The 17,104-nt window shown below is 31.3% G+C and overlaps 3 protein-coding genes and 1 long non-coding RNA gene across 4 annotated transcripts; 3 read left to right on the plus strand and 1 right to left on the minus strand.

The window, feature by feature from the left end:
* The first annotated feature begins 511 nt into the window (after positions 1-511).
* On the plus strand, positions 512-3,693 carry LOC130717841 (anaphase-promoting complex subunit 11). The gene is made up of 3 exons (XM_057568216.1): positions 512-534; positions 654-772; positions 3,351-3,693. The coding sequence occupies exons 1-3, from the start codon at positions 527-529 to the stop codon at positions 3,464-3,466; spliced, it is 243 nt and encodes an 80-aa protein (XP_057424199.1). The 5' UTR covers positions 512-526; the 3' UTR covers positions 3,467-3,693.
* Positions 3,694-4,574: 881 nt separating this feature from the next.
* LOC130717842 (hydrophobic protein RCI2A) lies at positions 4,575-5,671 on the minus strand. Its single transcript, XM_057568218.1, has 3 exons — positions 5,477-5,671; positions 5,231-5,332; positions 4,575-4,884 (listed from the first exon to the last, which is right to left on the minus strand). Exons 1-2 carry the CDS (start codon positions 5,555-5,557, stop codon positions 5,249-5,251), a joined length of 165 nt encoding a protein of 54 aa, XP_057424201.1. The 5' UTR covers positions 5,558-5,671; the 3' UTR covers positions 4,575-4,884; positions 5,231-5,248.
* Positions 5,672-15,082: 9,411 nt separating this feature from the next.
* Positions 15,083-16,182, plus strand: LOC130719797 (uncharacterized). Its single transcript, XM_057570404.1, has 3 exons — positions 15,083-15,086; positions 15,586-15,924; positions 16,094-16,182. The coding sequence occupies exons 1-3, from the start codon at positions 15,083-15,085 to the stop codon at positions 16,180-16,182; spliced, it is 432 nt and encodes a 143-aa protein (XP_057426387.1).
* A 60-nt stretch (positions 16,183-16,242) lies between these two features.
* LOC130719049 (uncharacterized) lies at positions 16,243-16,791 on the plus strand. The gene is made up of 2 exons (XR_009012897.1): positions 16,243-16,386; positions 16,494-16,791. It is a non-coding gene; the product is annotated as an uncharacterized LOC130719049 (long non-coding RNA).
* The last annotated feature ends 313 nt before the right edge of the window (positions 16,792-17,104 follow it).

Genomic DNA, 17,104 nt, shown 5'->3' on the forward strand with positions numbered 1-17,104 from the left:
CAAATTTATTTTTCAAAATCCATAAACTAATAATAATAATAATTTTGAAAAAACTGCAATAACGAAAATGCCCTTTGACCCACTCCTCCGTCCTTGTAGAAAACTCCAACAAGTCTGCCGGAGATGACAATCGTCCCTCTCTTAGTAACCATTGCCACCGCACCTCAAGATACAGGAAGCTGCGGCCGCTGGCAAGAACGACGTCGTCTTCGCTCGGAGGAAAGGTAGGTGTGTTGTCTCTGCTACAGATTGGGAAAAAATGAGGAACTAATTCAAATCTTTGTCTCCGATTCGCATTCTGAAACCCTACTACCCTCGTCATCCACGGAGATGAAAGTCAACATCCTGCGTATCCTTCTCATTTCTTCTTCATGTTTCTGTCTTTGCTTCATGCTTTTTCTCTCAGACTAAGTTTTTCTTGACAAAGCTCTCTGTTTGGACATCGTTGGATCTTCTCAAAAGAGTATGTTCTTCTCTCTTTCATCTTCAACATGAATTTTATTTATGTAATCCTCAGCTTGTTCCTATGCTGAGGTGTGAAATATGTTGCATTGCATTTTGAATTGCTCTGAATTTGTATTGTGTTCATGAATTTAAATTAGTTTTTTATTCAAATTTTTAGGGTTCCTAATTTCTGTCTGCTTTGAATGTAGATGGCATGCTGTTGCGTCGTGGACTTGGGATGCTCAGGATGAAACATGTGGGATTTGTAGGATGGCCTTTGATGGATGCTGTCCTGATTGTAAACTTCCTGGAGATGATTGCCCCCTCAGTAAGCTACTAATGATATTATATGGTGGACTTCCGTTGTTGTTATTATATTTGTGCCAAGTCGTTTTTGTTAAATTTCTTAGTTAATCTTAAATTCTTAATACTTTGGGAAATCTATGCTACCTCATGTAGTAGTAAGATCAATTGCACAGCAGATTAACACTTGTGCTGGGATGGAACCAAGTAGTTCCCAAATGAGGCGGTCGCCCCCTGAAGGGGATTTTTCTTAGTAGAATAGTATGCAATCTACTCCCTTAAAATCTTATATTGTCTCTATTGGTTAGTAAATTTTTCACCTGTTTTCTATTTTTTGTAGTTATGTCCCTGTCTCTGATTTAATTTATTCTCCTTGCTGCTTAAGTTAACTACATGGATATACACATAGACAGTGTTCCTACTGTAGGGACTTCAGGAAGCCTCAGCAAAAGTCATATTTTTAGTAGCTAGCTTAATACAATGTGGTCTAGACTCTAGAAGTAGCTTTCAAGCTTTATAAGTAAGTTGTTTGGTTTCTAACCTTATCTTCAAATCAAAGGGTTCCCCCATATCTCTTTTGGGGTGTCTACATGTAGGATAGGGAATCACTCTGTCCTTTTCTCACTGGGTAGAATGGTTGAGCTTAAAATGTGCTAGGATTTATAATTTTACTGAATGTAGATAGGGTTCACCTCTAAGCATTATATACTGTTAAACATTTATTACTGCTGCGAAGACTGCATACATGGTGACTATTTAAAAAGCTTTATGCCCAAGGAGTCTGAAGCAAACCAAAGAACTTAGAAATTTTCAAGAAAGCTGTAAGATGACATAATTATGAACTACAGAATCATGTTTGATGGATTAGACCTCACATGGTGTGCCTACCCCGCCAACCCACAAAACGTTGCATTAATGATTTAATGTAGGGATAATCTGTTTTTTTGTTTAACAAAATCAAGAATGAAATGAAAATGAATTGCTATTCAGTTGGTGATTGAATCAGTTACACTTGTTCTCTTATATACAAAGTAGTCAGTGAGCCGTAGAAATAACAACTCTGCTCATGACTTAACTAACAACTAACTTGTACTAACTGAAAAATTGAAACTCACTAACTATTTACATCCTTCATTACCCCCGGCAAGCTGGAGAATGGATGACCGACCGGTATTACCATCTTGGATTCAATGGAAGAGAAGGAAGATGGTGGAAGGGGTTTTTGTAAAGATATCTGCCAGTTGAAAAGAAGGAACTTTTGTTGAGGGTTCTCAATCAAGTAGTTTGATGAATAATCCCCTTTGATTTATAGAACTGAGTAAGGTTAAAATCCGGTCCATTATTAGTTCTAATGACTTTGATTGATGAATCAAATTGTGTTTGAATGAGGTTAAAGAAGCTGAGCAATAGAGGTCTAACATCTACAACTGATCTTGTTTTAAGAAGGAATAGCCAAGTGTATCTAGAAAAATCATCTACAATGGTAAGAAAATATCTATGACCATTTAGAGAATAAGGAGAATCTGGACCCCATATATCAACATGAATCAAGTCAACTTTATTAGAAACACTTGTGATTGAAGGAAAGGGCAATTTCCTTTACTTACCAATATGGCATAAATCACAAGTGTGTTTTTTACTAGTTACTACCATGAACAAAAGGAAATTGTTTGCTCAATGTATACAATCTATCAAAGGATGGATATCCAAGTCTTTCATGCCAAAGACTTGAAGTTGTATTGTAGAGATGGAAAGATATGTAGACTGTGTGTCTGTGTCTTGTGGTGTGAGCAAATGAGGTGGTTGAAATTTGGTTGTGATCAGGTAATATAGGCCCCTTCTAGCTTCAGTTGCACCAATCATGCAATTCAACTATCCTGCAACTCTGAAATTCTTAAGTGATCAGCCTGGGAAAATCTTTTTTTCAACTCCTTACATACATCAAAGGCTTTCTCCCTCCATAAGATAGACTGACCAATCTCTGCACTCATCGATCTATTTAACCCGTCAAGCATCATTGTGTTGCATCGCAACCAGTACTGATACGCTGGATGATCTGCTTCAGGCTCGGGTATGGCTCCATCAACGAAACCAAGTTTTTCTTGGTGAGGAGGCTCATTCGCATCGATCATGACCAGGTATGATAGTTGCTTTCTGATAAAGCTGGTGAGACTAACACTGTGGGTGAATTCTCATTGGGACGAATGTATAAGGGACAAGAAGAATCTTGTGCATCTTCAACTGAATAAGGGAAGGGAACAGCCAGAGCATCCATGGCTGTCAAAGGAATCAGCACCCGCAGCTGAGCTCTCAGATACTATAACAAAATCAAGAATGAAATGACAATGAATTGATATTCAGTTGATGATTGAATCAGTTACATAACTTGTTCACTCATATACAAAGTAGTTGTTAGTGCGGCATAAAACAGAAATAACAACTCTGCTCATGACTTAACTAACAACTAACTTGTACTAACTGAAAACTAACTATTTACATCCTTCATTATGGATGAAAATGAAATGTTTAACTGATCAAATTGAAGGATTCTGTGAATATTTTTTATCAGCAATTAGTCTAACTCATTTCTCTTCTTGTTGCAGTTTGGGGTGCATGCAATCACGCATTTCATTTGCACTGTATCCTGAAATGGGTGAATTCTCAGACATCACAAGCGCATTGCCCCATGTGCCGTCGGGAATGGCAGTTTAAAGGATGAGAACATTTTTTTCCAAAGGAAAAGTTGCAACTAGGAGCAATGCAAGTTGGTGCAGTTAATTGAAAGGTCTTCTTCCCAGATTTTTCCCTGAGTATAAGATGTATTGATTGCTTCTGAATTAGCTATTACGCTATCTATGTACTTGAATATTTAGAGTCCTTCTTTGAGTTTATCTTAAAACGCAAGCATTTGCTTATTAGTTATTACTCATACATAAGATTATCATATAGTTAATGAATAAGTACTTATCAATAAGGGTCTATCTGATAAATATTGTCAATAAATCTTAATTGTGCTAAGCATTTAACTAAATTACTTACTTACCCAAATGCACCCTTATTATTTTTGTAAGGAAGATATCGAATGGTTTAGATTCGTCATTGACTTTGTATCTTAAAGGCCTGTAATTTCTTTATTTATTTGTTCTCTTTAGACGCCTTAAGCCCGCTTTATCCATGAATAATGTTGTTCTTTCTTGTTTTCTCAAATCTAAGTATGCTGGTAGTGGTGTCTTTTCTTTTTTGGTTTAAGCATAAGATTCTCAATTATTCAGCTTAACTATGATAAAAGCAAATATCATCCCAAAAATACTATCGAACTTTTAACCTCAGGTTTAAACAATTACTTTCAAGTTTTAGCCACTGCAACCGGCATCCATTTAAGTTGGTAGTGGTGTCTTTACAAGTGTTAATCACTTAAGGTCGTTGATTATTATGGAAACTTTATTTTTTTTTTCTTATATACAGCGATAGTACATAAGTCATCCACAACAATCACGTGGCAGGTTTCTCTGAAAATCTTGTTTGTAACGTCAACAAATTATTTTTAGTATGACACGATCACATCTAAATGATGGTCATTTGTCATTTTCATAGATAACATTACATTTGTTAGGTTGTCAGCAAGGCTTCATTGATTGTCTTTATTAATATTATACAAAGTTATTGGTTCATTATCTTTAACTCTGATGAAGAAGATAAGAATGAACCTCCTCAAAAAGGCATTCAATTATACAAGAACCTTATCCCTGTGAAGTGTGAACAGATGCATGAAATCGGAAGGAAATACTTCACTTATTAACAAAAAGTTGTCCAAAATCAAAACAGAATAAACGAAAATGAAAGGAAATTTATTACTTCATAGTGAACACATTAATACAAAAATTGAAAAAAAAAAAAGTTGTGCTCTTCTATACCAAATCTAGACACTCTTACACACTCCTCTCACAGATGCCCAAAACAAAACACTCATTAGAACCAGCATATAATAAATACAATGGACAATGATTTACATAATTTTTTTTTTTTTTTGTGAGGTGGGGATAAAAATCAGTCTTGACCCTCAGCAACCAATTTTAGAGAAACACCAGTATCAGAACCAAAAGACAGAAACACCCTTGACGTTTATTCATTCTCCACCTGTCAACAAAAACAATCATTTTGTTAATAATAAAAAGAGGTCCACCACAAAAGTGAAGCAAACAAAAACCCAATTGATAACACTTTAATCTCAACTATTAGCACAAATACTAATAGTTGAGATTTTTTGGTGCAACTGAAGCATCAAAAAATCATTATGTTCCCCTCTAGATAGTGTTCTTTTGAATGAAGACATTGTGGATTGAATTTTTTTCTCAAAAATAGATAACATGAGCGGATTTCATTCTTTGAAGTTAGAACACATTGAGAGTAAAGAATGCTCAACTACAAAAGCTTAACTTAAAACTCCTTGGTCTCATCTATATAAAATAAAAGAGCTACTTACTGAAGCTATAAAGGTTGATCACTTGGTGATAGCGTAGATAGCATAGATAATTCCAGGTATATAACCTAAAATTGTCAGCAGCAAACAGATCCAGAACTCCACCTGCATCCAACAAATCATCAACCATGGGTTAAACTTAATTTGCAATTCGTCAAAACACAGCAATTAAGTAATTAACCAAAATAATTTTCTTTTTCAAAAAAGCTATGTTTGAAATTGAAAAAGAAGCATGTATGAACACAATACCTTGCATCCAAACCTAAGGAAAACTCCAAGAGGAGGTAGGATGATGGCAAGAATGATGTCTACGCATGTTGCTGTGCCCATTTTTTTTCTCTGGAGTTGTCTAATTAACTCTTTTTCCTTTCAAAGTTGCAAAAACAGGAACTTCTTGCTATGCAAAATGTAAATGAATGTTAACGTGTTATGTCAAAGGAGTGTAAGTGGTGGATGCTTATTTATAAGCCACATCTTAATTCCTGAGACCCACGCGGCATCTTTACATTGGAAACAACCACGCGCTTGCTTAACCTTGTAAATTCAGTGTTCGATTATAGTGCATTTAATTTTTTAACATAAAATATACTTACGTATTCTGCTAAAATATCACTTTTCTTATTTAATTTACTCAATTTTATATAAATAATTTCTCTCAAATCATATAGGTGGATCACCGGATGGAGATGTATACCCATTTTTTCTATATTTAGACTATGGAGTAATATTTAAATAACATTATAAAATAAGTACCTAATATTCAATGGAAACAAAATGAATGTATGTATATATGTATGTAACTTTTTTTTTAATTTTTTGGAAGATTGGGACGTAATGTCGGTATGGTTTGAAGTTGAAATTAAAAACATTAGGTTGCCACGTGTCAGCTAGAGCATTAATGGTGCCACGTGGTAGCTAGAGGAAGTAAGCAAAATGGACGGTTCGTAGGTTGCCGCGTGTAAAGAAGCAACGGCGGCGATGGAGGCATGTTTTGTGGGGTTTCTATCTGTCCCATGTTACGTGGAGTATCTCAATTCTCACAACCGACCCCCTCACGTGTGCCAGCTCCTTCACCTTTCTTTTTCTTTTTTTGGAATAATCTTTTTCATTATTCCTTTCTGTTATTTTTTCAATATCTTTCTTTTTCCAGCATGTCGACCAGAAATAGTATCAAATTATCTGTGAGAATCGCCAAAAGAGTAAATTAAAATAAGAAGCAATTATTATAGAGCACCATAGCCTTGCTTTTAAATTTTTTGTCCATTGTTTTTTTCCAATGGTACTTGGATTGATACTCAAAGTTGCTAAGCGGCACTTAGTAGGATTAAAATTTAAAATTCTTAAAATGATACTACACTAGTGTTTTTTTTTCCGTGCAATGTCTATTGTATTTGATATATCAATTAGTCATGAATGTGATTATGCGTGTTCGTTTGAATTTATTATGTTGCGGGACGAAGAGGTTGATGGTGGGGAGAAGGATTCTGAAACAAAACATACCATTGGATACCTTAAAGATGCTCATCATGTCTCTGAAACCAAAAGTAACCAAAACAATCAAAACATGAATCTTTCACTTCAATCCACAACACCAATTTTGTTTTAAAAAAAGATGGACCATGTCAAGGGGAAAAGTACAATAAAAACATTTCAAACAGTTCTACTTATGCTTAAATAATCTGACTTGATTAGTTAACATAGTAAAAGAAGCTTAATACAGAGATTAATCCACATGAAGCAGAAAAAGACATAAGAATGAGATAGAAGAGGAAATGCACCAAAATCATCGTAATATAGTAGTGTTACATCCAAAATCTTTGGTTGTAACACTACTATATGTCGTCAAGGGGTTTGTTAGAAGGACACAAAATTTATTTATAACAAATGAAATAATATGGTCATTATATGTATATTTACATAGAATTTTATGAATTGATTACCTGAAGCATTCTTCCAACGTTACTGCCACCATAGATTCTGTGAACTGTCAAATATCTTTGAGGATCATTGGGAGTGAAGTAAGGAGAGAAATGCAATCTGAAAGGCACTTCCTTCCCTGGTTCTTGCAAGCTGCACAACGACCTGATATCATGGTCCAAATAAATAATCCTCAAAAATTGAAAACAGATCCAATAAATGAATATTCTGCACTCCAGAAGATTTTCTTTTCCTCAATCCTTTTGCTTTTGATTAAGAAGAGAAAAGCAGGAATCCTTGAAGCATATGACGTCTTACAATTAGTTGAAGAACAAAATCAATTCATGAAGAAGATTGAAACAGAAACCCAAAATGAAGTCGTGAAGAACAAAAAACCCTCCTTCACCAATTTGAAAGGACTGTGGTGAAAGAATTGTATTTAGTGTATTTGTGAATCTTGGGGTGGAACCCTTGTGAAACAAAAAATCAAAAGCACATTTCAGTCAAGAGAAACAAAAAATGGTGCAATGCCCCACATGTGCACACCCCAACAAATTATCTATATATGTGAGAAAAAAACAAAATAATTCTCCCACCCAAAATAATTGTGGTTACTTCACCAATGAACTTATACTAACAATCAATTTGAATTGAACTTAAGGAAATATATAGAGCAAAGTAAGAAAAGTCACCCAATTGGCATACTAAAACATGATTATATGCAAAACTGATGAGTTTGAGGAAAACATGAACCAACCTTAAGAATGAGCTAAACATACTCATGAAGATTAAATATGAGCTCTTCATATGCTTTCATCAATTTGACTACCTGTGCATCATAAAAAAAATAAAATTAGTAAGTTGTGCATCATTCACATACAGTGCAAATAGTATGCTTATACACACAGCTCAAACATGATGAATAAAAAGGAGCAAAATTTGAGAAATGAATATAAATTCAGGCTATCATAAGTTTCGTGAATTTCTACAAATTATACCAAAATCTGGTTTAGAATGGCTTCACACGCATGGATTTCTACAAACTATACCAAAATCTGGTTTAAAAAAATACGAAAGCGAAAGGAGAACAATAGAAAAAACATTACATCAGAATCAAAACATTACGTCTTCAATAATAATTCGTTAAAGGGTCCCTTGCATATGCAAAAAAATTGAAAACTTTTGATCCGAAACACACAAAATATGTGAAATTTAAGAATCCAGGATTAAATTACGAACAAAGGATAAACTGAAATGACACAAACCATCAATCACAACATGAAAAACTCTACTTCACGTAACATCATCTTATGGCATACCTCTGTCCTGATCGCGACATGTGGCAGAGGTAGAAATAACAGCTATCAAATCTCTACGTGTCCATGGTAGCTTTGTGGACCCTCAGCACCAAATCAACTCCTTTTTCTTAGAATTAGCATTAAATTAATAATAAGATAAATTAAGATAAAATCAAGAAATAAACAACCTAAATCCTAATCAAATCTATACTTTAAAAAGGTACTAAATAAAGATAGATAAAAACTACCAAAATCTAGCAAATCACAATAAAAACTCATAAAATCCTAAATTAAATAAAAATATGAAAATTCAATAAAAAATACCATAAAAATTCATTTATACTCTAAAAATAACTCAAAAATAAAATAAAATATTTCACGAAATTAAAATTAAATAAATAATAAATAAAGATAGATAAAAACTACCAAAATCTAGCAAATCAAAATAAAAACTCATAAAATCATGCATTAATTAAAAATCCAAAAATTCAATAAAAATTAATTATTATGCTCTATAAATAAATGTAAAATAAAATAAAATATTTCCCGGAAGTAAAATTAAATAAATAATAAGATAAAATTAAGAAATAAACAACCTAAATCCTAATCAAATCTAAAATTTAAAAATGTACTAAATAAAGATAGATAAAAACTACCAAATCTAGCAAATCACAATAAAAACTCATAAAATCCTGAATTAATTAAAAAGTCGAAAATTCAAGAAAAATTAATTAATATAACTAAAAATAAATCTAAAATAAAATAAAATATTTTATGGAATTAAAATTAAATAAATAATAAGATAAATTAAGATAAAATTAAGAAATAAACAACCTAAATTCCAATCAAATCTAATATTAAAAAAGGTACTAAATAAAGATAGATAAAAACTAACAAAATCTAGCAAATCACAATAAAAACTCAAAAAATCCCGAATTAATAAAAAATTCGAAAATTCAATAAAAATTAATTAATATATTCTACAAATAAATTTAAAATAAATTAAAAGACCAAATCTTATCTTTTAAAATAATATCAGTCAATTATTTTAGAATATATAAAATTAAAAGATATATCAATTGAAAATTATATCTTCTAAAATAATATCAATCAATTAGTTTAGAATATATAAATTAAAACATATATCAATTGAAAATTCTACCCTCTAACAAATTGACACGTGGAATAATTTTTATGAGAATTACTCTGGTGCTGACACGTCACTAAGAATTAATCTACGAAATTAAAATTAAATAAATAATAAATAAAGATAGATAAAAACTACCAAAATCTAGCAAATCACAATAAAAACTCATAAAATCCTGCATTAATTAAAAATCCGAAAATTCAATAAAAATTAATTATTATGCTCTATAAATAAATGTAAAATAAAATAAAATAAAATATTTCCCAGAAGTAAAATTAAATAAATAATAAGATAAAATTAAGAAATAAACAACCTAAATCCTAATCAAATCTAAAATTTAAAAAGGTACTAAATAAAGATAGATAAAAACTACCAAATCTAGCAAATCACAATAAAAACTCATAAAATCCTGAATTAATTAAAAAACCGAAAATTCAAGAAAAATTAATTAATATAACTAAAAATAAATCTAAAATAAAATAAAATATTTTATGGAATTAAAATTAAATAAATAATAAGATAAATTAAGATAAAATTAAGAAATAAACAACCTAAATCCCAATCAAATCTAATATTAAAAAAGGTAATAAATAAAGATAGATAAAAACTAACAAAATCTAGCAAATCACAATAAAAACTCATAAAATCCCGAATTAATAAAAAATTCGAAAATTCAATAAAAATTAATTAATATATTCTAAAAATAAATTTAAACTAAATTAAAGGACCAAATCTTATCTTTTAAAATAATATCAGTAAATTATTTTAGAGTATATAAAATTAAAAGATATATCAATTGAAAATTATATCTTCTAAAATAATATCAATCAATTAATTTAGAATATAGAAATTAAAACATATATCAATTGAAAATTCTACCCTCTAACAAATTGACACGTGAAATAATTTTTATGAGAATTACTCTGGTGCTGACACGTCACTAAGAATTATTCTACGAAATTAAAATTAAATAAATAATAAATAAAGATAGATAAAAACTATCAAAATCTAGCAAATCACAATAAAAACTCATAAAATCCTGCATTAATTAAAAATCCGAAAATTCAATAAAAATTAATTATTATGCTCTATAAATAAATGTAAAATAAAATAAAATAAAATATTTCCCAGAAGTAAAATTAAATAAATAATAAGATAAAATTAAGAAATAAACAACCTAAATCCTAATCAAATCTAAAATTTAAAAAGGTACTAAATAAAGATAGATAAAAACTACCAAATCTAGCAAATCACAATAAAAACTCATAAAATCCTGAATTAATTAAAAAACCGAAAATTCAAGAAAAATTAATTAATATAACTAAAAATAAATATAAAATAAAATAAAATATTTTATGGAATTAAAATTAAATAAATAATAAGATAAATTAAGATAAATTAAGAAATAAACAACCTAAATCCCAATCAAATCTAATATTAAAAAAGTACTAAATAAAGATAGATAAAAACTAACAAAATCTAGCAAATCACAATAAAAACTCATAAAATCCCGAAATAATTAAAAATTCGAAAATTCAATAAAAATTAATTAATATATTCTAAAAATAAATTTAAACTAAATTAAAAGACCAAATCTTATCTTTTAAAATAATATCAGTAAATTATTTTAGAGTATATAAAATTAAAAGATATATCAATTGAAAATTATATCTTCTAAAATAATATCAATCAATTAATTTAGAATATATAAATTAAAACATATATCAATTGAAAATTCTACCCTCTAACAAATTGACACGTGGAATAATTTTTATGAGAATTACTCTGGTGCTGACACGTCACTAAGAATTAATCTGGTGCTGACACGTCACCATGAAAGTTCTTCTTTTCTAATATATATTGATTGATATTGATATTGATATTGATTGATATTGATTGATCGATATTGATATTGATAACTACAATATAATCATATAAAACATGGATATGCATCCTCTCCAGCCCAAAATTCTCTCCGGCCTCTACAGCTTATTTATAGCCATAGATCAAAATAATTAATGGTTGAGATGTGTTGAGGTGAAAAAAGTAATTTAAACACTAAATTTTTTTAAGGGTAGTATACACTGCTGGACCCTCCAACAGCTGGAGATTATCCAAATCGTATAAAACATCACAAACAAATTACAAAGCATGCACATTCATACTAATACAAGTAGTTAATATACGCAACCAAACAAAACCCATAAATTTCTGGTACTAATAGTGAATCAAACATGAGTGTTTATTTAAGCAGGCCTAGGTAATTAAAGCTGGGATCAGTTTAATTAGTCTTCATGGAAGCTTACGTCAAGGCTTCAATGACACTGAGAGGAGTGAGGACACCAAGACCATGGAAATAGGTTAGCTTCAGAACATAGCCGTCAACAAATAGTAAAATTAGAGAGAAACAGGAAGATGGTAGTGGTGGAGAAGGTTGCAACCAAGATAAAGGTGGAGTCAACAACGACAGGTGGGGTGAAGGAAACCAGTGGTGACCACAAATTAAAAAAGAGAAAATCGAACTAAAACTGAGAAAAAATCCACTTATTAGGTACACATCCAACTAATTAATGTGGAAGAAAATAAACCTATTTGGGAGAAACACCTACCTAGAAGAAGGAGAAGATTCCATGGATATAGAACTCCCAAAGGAGGAGGAGACACTCAAAGAGCGGTGGTAGCTGGTGCTCTTGTCTTCAAACCCTAACATCAACTTGACTTGGAAAGCTTTCCAACCTCAAGAGAAAAAGCCCATTATGCACAAATAATGAAATGATCACAATGTAACAAAACCACCTAGTTACTGTGGAATGTTGACCTTTGTGTGGATAGAAAATCTCTCCATTGAGAGGAGAAAACTCCTTAAGGGGTGGCCGATATGCCATTAGTGGAGTCTTCCTCTTACGGCTGTTGGAAGAGCTTATTTGAGTTTTTTTATAACATAAAAGCTCATGTAAGAGTTTATAGGAAACTTTATGTAAGTAGTTTATAAACTTACACACAAATTGATTTAAACTTATTTTCATAAGCTATTATGTAGCATATTTCTCAAATTATTTCAATAAATTTGTTAAATTACCTTAGGCGATAAATGCTTATTACCTCAAGTGTTTAGTTAAACTGCCCAAACGCACATATGTTTTGTCCGATCCGCTAAGGATTTTTGGTGAGACGTAATCAGTTAGAAGAGAAAAAAGGGTTAATTCATTTGGGTAGGAATACAGCTGCTGTTGAAATATAATTTTGGTTCTAGTGGTTTGGTACAAAAACTTTGTACTCTTTTTTTTGTCATCAAAGACCTTTTATACTTAAAGCCTTATTAGAAAAACAGTTGGATCGGGCCTATGGCGGTCCTAGGTTTAATTCATAGATTGGGCAGCCCATCGAAAGGTTAGAAAGATGGTCCAGAATTTATGAACTTCAAAACCTAATTTTATTGTAAGAAAAAATTTATTAAAAGGTAGAGCCAATAGGTTAAGGCTATGTTTGGCACGTTATTTCAGCTAGCTTATAGCTTATTTGACTAGCTTAAAGCTTATTTGACTAGCTATCTCTTTAAAATGTTTGGTAAATGAGCTTATTTCAGTAGTTCAAAGCTTATTGAATTTATTCTCTTTTTTATCCTTATCATTTTAATAAAATTCTATCATTGTCCATTTTATATTTATATAAACACTTGAATCTAATTATTTTTATTTTGAAATAATTTAAAGAGATTTTCTCAACTTTATCTATATACATATTTCATTTTCAAAAAGATTTTTTTGTTGTTAATTTAGAGAAATAGAAGCTTACTTTATTAGATTAAAATATATAGTTATTTGTTTCATTCTATTTAAATTAATAAAAAAATGAAAATAAATTAACAATTAATATTATATATTTTAGATGAAAAATAATTTGAACTAAATTAAAATATTTAAAGTGGTGGTTATTTTAATATCATATATGTATTGATGTGTAAATAAAATAATGTTAAATGTAAAAAGAATTATACAAGTTTGTCCTTATATGTCATTTTACAACTTCAGTTTGTTCAACAACTAGTTTTACCAAACACTTCTTTTCAATAAAGTTATTTTTCAGCTATCAACTTTCAGTTTTCAACTATCTTATCACCTTTTAGCTAGCTTATCAGTTTCCAGCTAGATTATCAGCTGAGCATGTCAAGCATAGCCCAACTCAATATAAGAAATTATGGATTTGCACCGTCTACATAAAGTCATGACTAATCTTGTCAACAATTTTATTTTTGTGCGTTATATTGTTACCGCAGTTGTGGTTTGAGTGTAGTGAAAGTCGAATATGTTCTGATTAAGAGTTGAAGAATATATTTATATTTATGTTTAAAAGTAAATACTATTAGAATTTTGGGTCACAAATGTAACTTTTAATTGTGTTAGGGCCATTATTTAATTAGCCAAAACTAAAGTGGTCTATTTAATATTGATCTTATGGCGAAGGGCATATGTGTTATGAAAAGGTATTGTGCAGATACCATAAGGCAATATTCTAATTTGATGAGGGGCCAAATTAGAAATATTGAAAACATAATTGTAACTGATGCAGTTACTTATAGGGTTATGGTCCCCAATTGTAGATACAACGTAACAACGTAAAAAGTTTCTCCTCATCCCCATCAGAGGAGAACATCAGGAAACCCTAAGGGTGATCTACAATTGGAAGATCACAACCCCAGATCCTTCAGCGATTCCCATGGCTCATTCAGGTACGCTTCCGCTCTAGATCTTCATCATGTTTTTCGGGTATGGGTTAATCAAGTGTGGTTTAGGATTATGCTCCTATTTTCTATATGGGTAGAAAAGCATGTGGTTAGGAACAAATCCTTATTTGTAAGAAACCTACAAGTGGTATCAGAGCCACCCATGCCTGATTCATGTATGATTTTGGTAATTTTTGAGATTAGGGTTCCAATTTTAGGTTCTTAATTCATGTTTTCTGTTTCGGTTTGTTTTATAAATTAGAAATCATGGATTTCTTTTTTCTGTTTCGGTTCCATACTTGATTTGATTTTGGTAATTTTTTTGTTATTAGGGTTTCAATTTCTGGTTTATTGGGTTTTTGAATAATTTATAAGTTTCGGTTCTTCGGATTTCATGTACTCGATTCAGTTTCGTTGAATGACTATGAATTATATGTGCAATTTAACATTCAGATTCATGCAACATGCGTGGTTATCAATACTTTGAGTATTTGTGTTTTCTTCAACAAAAAAAATTGTATATTTGCTGTTTTTGATATTCACGTTTCAAATATATATATAAAAGACGAAACTGTTGAATGAATGCATATGAGAATTCAATTTCGTTTCTTGTTTGCAATATGGATATATTGATTGTGAATCAATTTATGTTTGCTGGGTTCACGTGAATCATGAATTCACTTTTTCATATATGTAAGATTTTGAATCTGACATGTTAAAAGAGATTATATAATTGTGAACCATGCTTCTGTTTTGTTGATAATTCGGCTATGGGTATATGGAAAATTATTAGTGTGCGTTCAAATTTTGGCTATGGTTTGTATTTTTTATACAATTGTTTAATATTTTAAATGAGTCAATTAAAATAAGAAAGTCACAAAAGTGACCTCTTTTTATGGAGATTACTCATAAGAAATATTAAAAGTTTGTGTGTGTGTTTAGCCATGCGAGTATTAATGGACCCCAAAGGAAAAGTTAACGCTTGACCGGATTTCATACACATCTGTGATGATAAACATGTGATAATTTTAAGGGTTTACATGTGAATGATAAATCAATCCAAAGAATGATTTGTTATTTGACATGATTTATTATCAATGTTTGATCATTACAACAAGAGTACCACTAGCAATTTGTATTACTGTCAAAAGACATGATATTGATGGTGCACTAGGTATCTTGAGATGAGTTATGCCACTATTTGAACGTATTGATAATTCAATTTTTCTTAATGTGAGTATATTTATAGTATTTGTTTATGTTCTATTTTCAGCAACTATTGGTTCGATATCTGCTAATCTGAATTCGGTTCCGGTCCTTGATGGAACAAATTTTAAGGACTGGAAAGAGAACATGGAAATTGTTCTTGGCTGCATGGATCTTGACCTTGCACTAAGGGTGGAGAAACCCGCTTCTCCTACGGAATCTAGTACCTCTGAACAGAGGAAAGATTATGAGAAGTGGGATCGCTCCAATCGCATGAGTCTTATTATCATTAAGCGCGGCATTCCTGAGCTCTTTAGGGGTACTATCTCGGAAGAGATAAAAGGTGCCAAAGATTTCCTTGCTGAAATTGAAAAGCGCTTTGCAAAAAGCGATAAGGCGGAAACAAGTACTCTTCTTCAGAACTTGATTTCCATGAAATATCATGGCAAAGGAAATATAAGGGAATACATTATGGGCATGTCAAATATTGCTTCAAAACTTAAGGCGCTAAAGCTTGAGCTGTCGGATGACTTGCTCATTCATTTAGTATTGCTTTCTCTCCCTGCACAATTCAGTCAGTTTAAGATATCTTATAACTGTCAAAAGGAGAAATGGTCTCTTAACGAGCTCATTTCATTTTGTGTGCAAGAAGAGGAAAGGTTGAAGCAAGAAAGGAAAGAAAGTGTTCATTTTGTTAGCACCTCTAAAGACAAGGCCAAAAGAAAGAAAACTGTTGAGCCCAAGAATGAAGCTGCTGATGCTCCAGCACAAAAGAAACAGAAAGAGGATGATACCTGTTACTTTTGCAATGTGTCTGGGCATATGAAAAAGAAATGTACTAAATATCACGCTTGGCGTGCAAGGAAAGGTACATTTTTTGCTTTGGTCTGTTCTGAGGTCAATTTAGCTTCAGTACCTAGAAACACTTGGTGGTTAGACTCTGGTGCAACTACTAACATCAGTGTTTCAATGCAGGGTTGCCTAAGCTACCGGAAGCCAAATGATGTTGAAAGATACATCTATGTTGGAGATGGCAAGACGGTGGAGGTGGAAGCTATAGGGCATTTTAGATTATTATTGTGTACTGGATTTTATTTGGATTTGAAAGACACTTTTGTGGTACCGTCATTTAGACGGAATTTAATTTCAGTTTCTAATTTGGACAAATCAGGTTATTCATGTTCATTTGGAAACAGTAAAGCCGAGTTGTCTTTTAATTCAAATATTGTTGGAACCGGTTCACTTATTGGATATGATAATCTGTATTTGCTGAGCACTGTAGCCACCTATAGTGAATCCCTGAATGTGGAATCACGTGGCACTAAGCGTAAAATTGATAATAACAATTCAGGAGCATTATGGCACAAGTGCCTAGGTCACATCTCTAAAAATAGAGTTGAGCGGCTAGTGTCAGATGGAATTTTGGATTCCATTGACTTCACAAACTTTGATGTTTGTGTTGAATGCGTTAAAGGTAAACAGACCAAAACAAAAAAAATTTGGTGTATATAGAGCTACATGCGTCTTGGAATTGATACATACGGATATTTGTGGACCATTTCCAACACCTTCTTGGAATGGTCAAC

This window comes from Lotus japonicus, chromosome 5 (assembly GCF_012489685.1).
Source record: "Lotus japonicus ecotype B-129 chromosome 5, LjGifu_v1.2".
Taxonomy (NCBI): Eukaryota; Viridiplantae; Streptophyta; class Magnoliopsida; order Fabales; family Fabaceae; genus Lotus; species Lotus japonicus.

What these genes read in the sequence shown, in the direction of transcription:
- LOC130717841 (XM_057568216.1), top strand. An exon ending in TGGAGATGATTGCCCCCTCA is followed by an intron (nt 773 to 3,350) that starts GTAAGCTACTAA and finishes TTCTTGTTGCAG; the next exon opens with TTTGGGGTGCATGCAATCAC.
- LOC130717842 (XM_057568218.1), bottom strand. Translation starts at nt 5,557, where the DNA reads ATGGGCACAGCAACATGCGTAGACATCATTCTTGCCATCATCCTACCT. An exon ending in TCCTTAGGTTTGGATGCAAG is followed by an intron (nt 5,333 to 5,476) that starts GTATTGTGTTCA and finishes TGTTGGATGCAG; the next exon opens with GTGGAGTTCTGGATCTGTTT.
- LOC130719797 (XM_057570404.1), top strand. An exon ending in AAGCGATAAGGCGGAAACAA is followed by an intron (nt 15,925 to 16,093) that starts GTACTCTTCTTC and finishes TGCACAATTCAG; the next exon opens with TCAGTTTAAGATATCTTATA.